The sequence below is a fragment of the Vigna umbellata genome, chromosome 2 (genome assembly GCF_029865625.1).
Source record: "Vigna umbellata cultivar VRB3 chromosome 2, Vumbellata_1.0, whole genome shotgun sequence".
In the NCBI taxonomy this organism is placed as follows: Eukaryota; Viridiplantae; Streptophyta; class Magnoliopsida; order Fabales; family Fabaceae; genus Vigna; species Vigna umbellata.
The window spans coordinates 48,816,645-48,819,334 of record NC_142166.1 but is presented as its reverse complement, the minus strand read 5'-3'; the positions used below and the strand labels follow the sequence as shown (position 1 = coordinate 48,819,334).

General features: G+C 37.2%; 1 protein-coding gene across 1 annotated transcript; it reads left to right on the top strand.

The window, feature by feature from the left end:
• Positions 1-811: 811 nt before the first annotated feature.
• On the top strand, positions 812-2,690 carry LOC124829732 (uncharacterized). Its single transcript, XM_047303298.2, has 3 exons — positions 812-1,664; positions 1,845-1,921; positions 2,006-2,690. The coding sequence occupies exons 1-3, from the start codon at positions 1,225-1,227 to the stop codon at positions 2,533-2,535; spliced, it is 1,047 nt and encodes a 348-aa protein (XP_047159254.1). The 5' UTR covers positions 812-1,224; the 3' UTR covers positions 2,536-2,690.

Below are 2,690 nucleotides of genomic sequence, written 5' to 3'. Positions count from 1 at the left end.
TGGAGCTCGAAGTTTGTATGCTTTATAACCTATGATTAGTCCTCTCTTGAAATTAAATTGAGCCTAGATCGAATTTTGGACATTTTGCTTTAGACTCATATTGGATAAATCTTAAAACAATCTCCATTGATCAACTCAATTGTTATGACAAAACATGACAAGATGTAAAATTCTCCTGTTTTATGAAAAATAATAGTATACAACAGAAATTTGACTCATTTTTCATAGAAAAAATTTATTATAAATTTTTCGATTATGATGAGGAAAGTTTATTGTATATATACATACGAGGTCTTATTTCCCTCCGTAATTATAGTGAAATTTCCATTGAGGTGGCTGAAAATTTTCAGATACATAATTACAAAGGGTCCAACTTAATCTTGAAATTCAATGTAAAAGATAAATTCGTTGTGGTCATTTCTTACACACATTGATCATTATCAATATAATTCATTTTTAGTTTTTTGCTGAACTCACATGTCTGTCGGTCTTCTTAACAATTGATTTTAGCTCTTATAATTGGAGTTATTTAAATTTAGTTTGACGAGTTTTCCGTACAGACTAAATACCAGTGTCCCTCCGTGGTGAGTCTTTGCCAGAGATATAAAAAATATTAGAGAAAACTTTTTTGAAGAAAAAAGAATTAAACTTTAGTGTCACTTTACCAAAAGTTTTTATACCAAAATAAAATTAGATGCAAAATTAAATTCTAACAAGTATGATGATCCGGCTTGAGATTACAGAAACAAAAAACAGGTGATATGAGACGACAAGTAGTTAAATATATAAAGTAGAAAGTTTTAATCTGATGATGTATTCGAAATTCAAAGTTTAAAGTATGGGCATTAATGAAAGAAAAGGAAAGGATGGCAGAAGGCATTGGAGGCTATTTATGAGGAATTCACGTTGATTATTTAAATTGGTTAGAATTGATACGAGTTCAAAATGTGTAGCAGAGGCAGTAGGGAATTTGGGGATTTGCAGGTTGATTTTGAAGTTGAAAGAAGCAGGTGACAGAAGAAGAGGTAGGTAAAATACATCCATAGAGATTGGGATCACGTAACTCCCAAACTCCTTACATCTCTGCTACCACACTGTCCTAAACTCTGTCAGATATGCTGTCTATTCAAATTTATTGCTCTGCCCCTTATCACGCACCCATTTAATATCCGCATCTTCTTATATCCCCACCCAACTCCACCATTCCAATTCCCATCCCTTTCTATGGCTTCACCAAAACCCAAATCAGGGAAAATACTCGCAGAATTTCTAAAGGAACAACAAGACCCTTTCATCCTTGACCTTTACCTTCTAGAAAAAGGCTACTCAACCAAGAACAAAAAGAGAGAGCCTCTATTCCAATTTTCCAAACTTCTTACTACTCTACACAAGAAGCTTGTTTTCCACAACCCTAGCTGCATTCTTATCAGGGAATCTCACATCATAAACCAACACGTTCTTCATACCGTCCCTCGTCAACCCGAAAGCAGTGATCAAACAATCGAAGACACGGATCGGTTCTCATCCTCAACCGCCACCAACTCAACCGTCTACCTCTCGTGCTCGGACTCCGATGAGGACGGAACCGCGGTGTCGCCACAGAAAAACAAAGCTTTGTTTTTTCCAAACAATTGCCACGCTTCGAATACGGGAATTCCGCAGAGGTATGAACTCAGATTCTGATGTACCCTTTTCATACTACTACATTATTATTCAATCATTTAACTTCTGTAATTTACGATAATCTTTAGTGCATATTTTTATCACTCGATTTTTGAGTAAAATTGTAATTTATTTTTTTAAAAAAAGTGTATTGATTAGTTTTGTTACTCTTACGAACAAAGCCAACAGACTACCGACAATGAAAAGCACGAGCAGAGATGCTTAGAAGGAGACCCTGTTCCAGAGTGTGGGAGTAGAAGTAAGTTTTGTGGGCTGTTATAAAGTGTGTTTAAAATTAGTTTATTAGAAGTAACAGTTTTATAATGATGTAGTGATAATGTAGCAGTTTCTGTAACGGAGGAGGCGACGTTGAAGCAGGATGTTTCGGGAATGGAAGAGAGAAGGAGCAGTTGCTGTGTGTTTGTACCGAAGAAAATGACGGAGGATTCGGTGTTATCGGTGGCTCTGTGGAGTTCGCTCATTCAGTCGGCGAAGAGAGAAAAGTGTAGCAAGGAATTGGGAGAGCTCCTTGGGGCAAACGCAAACGTTTGCCACGTCTTGAAGTCTAAAACTCTTTTGCATAAGCTAAAGCAGGTGGTGTTTTATTGCGTGAGAGAAATCAGTGTAAATGTTTGGAGAAAAGAGTGTAGGGAACACCAATGTTTGAAAGAATCAAGGGGACGTGAGGAGTTGGGGAAGATCATATGTGTGAGGACAAGGGAATTGGGTGGAAACGAGAGAAACAGAATAGCCAGCTTGCTGAGTTTGGATGAATGGAGTGAGTTTAAGCCTCAAGTGAGACATATTTGCGTTGAGATTGCGGACGCTCTTTTGGAACGCTTGACCATGGACATTGTAGCAGAGATGGTTTAACTTTACTCTGCTCCAAAACTTCAATTCATTTCGATTGCAAATGTAACTCCTTCTCAAACGTTGCCGTTTTCCACAATTGAAAAATTAAACGTGCAATCATCCCTTCCCTCCTCCCACGATGGTATATGCTCACTTTTTTTTATTAATCCTGCATA

Coding starts and splice junctions, on each gene's coding strand:
- LOC124829732 (XM_047303298.2), top strand. CDS start 1,225: ATGGCTTCACCAAAACCCAAATCAGGGAAAATACTCGCAGAATTTCTA. Junction 1,665..1,844: donor AATACGGGAATTCCGCAGAG/GTATGAACTCAG, acceptor TTACGAACAAAG/CCAACAGACTACCGACAATG. Junction 1,922..2,005: donor TCCAGAGTGTGGGAGTAGAA/GTAAGTTTTGTG, acceptor GTGATAATGTAG/CAGTTTCTGTAACGGAGGAG.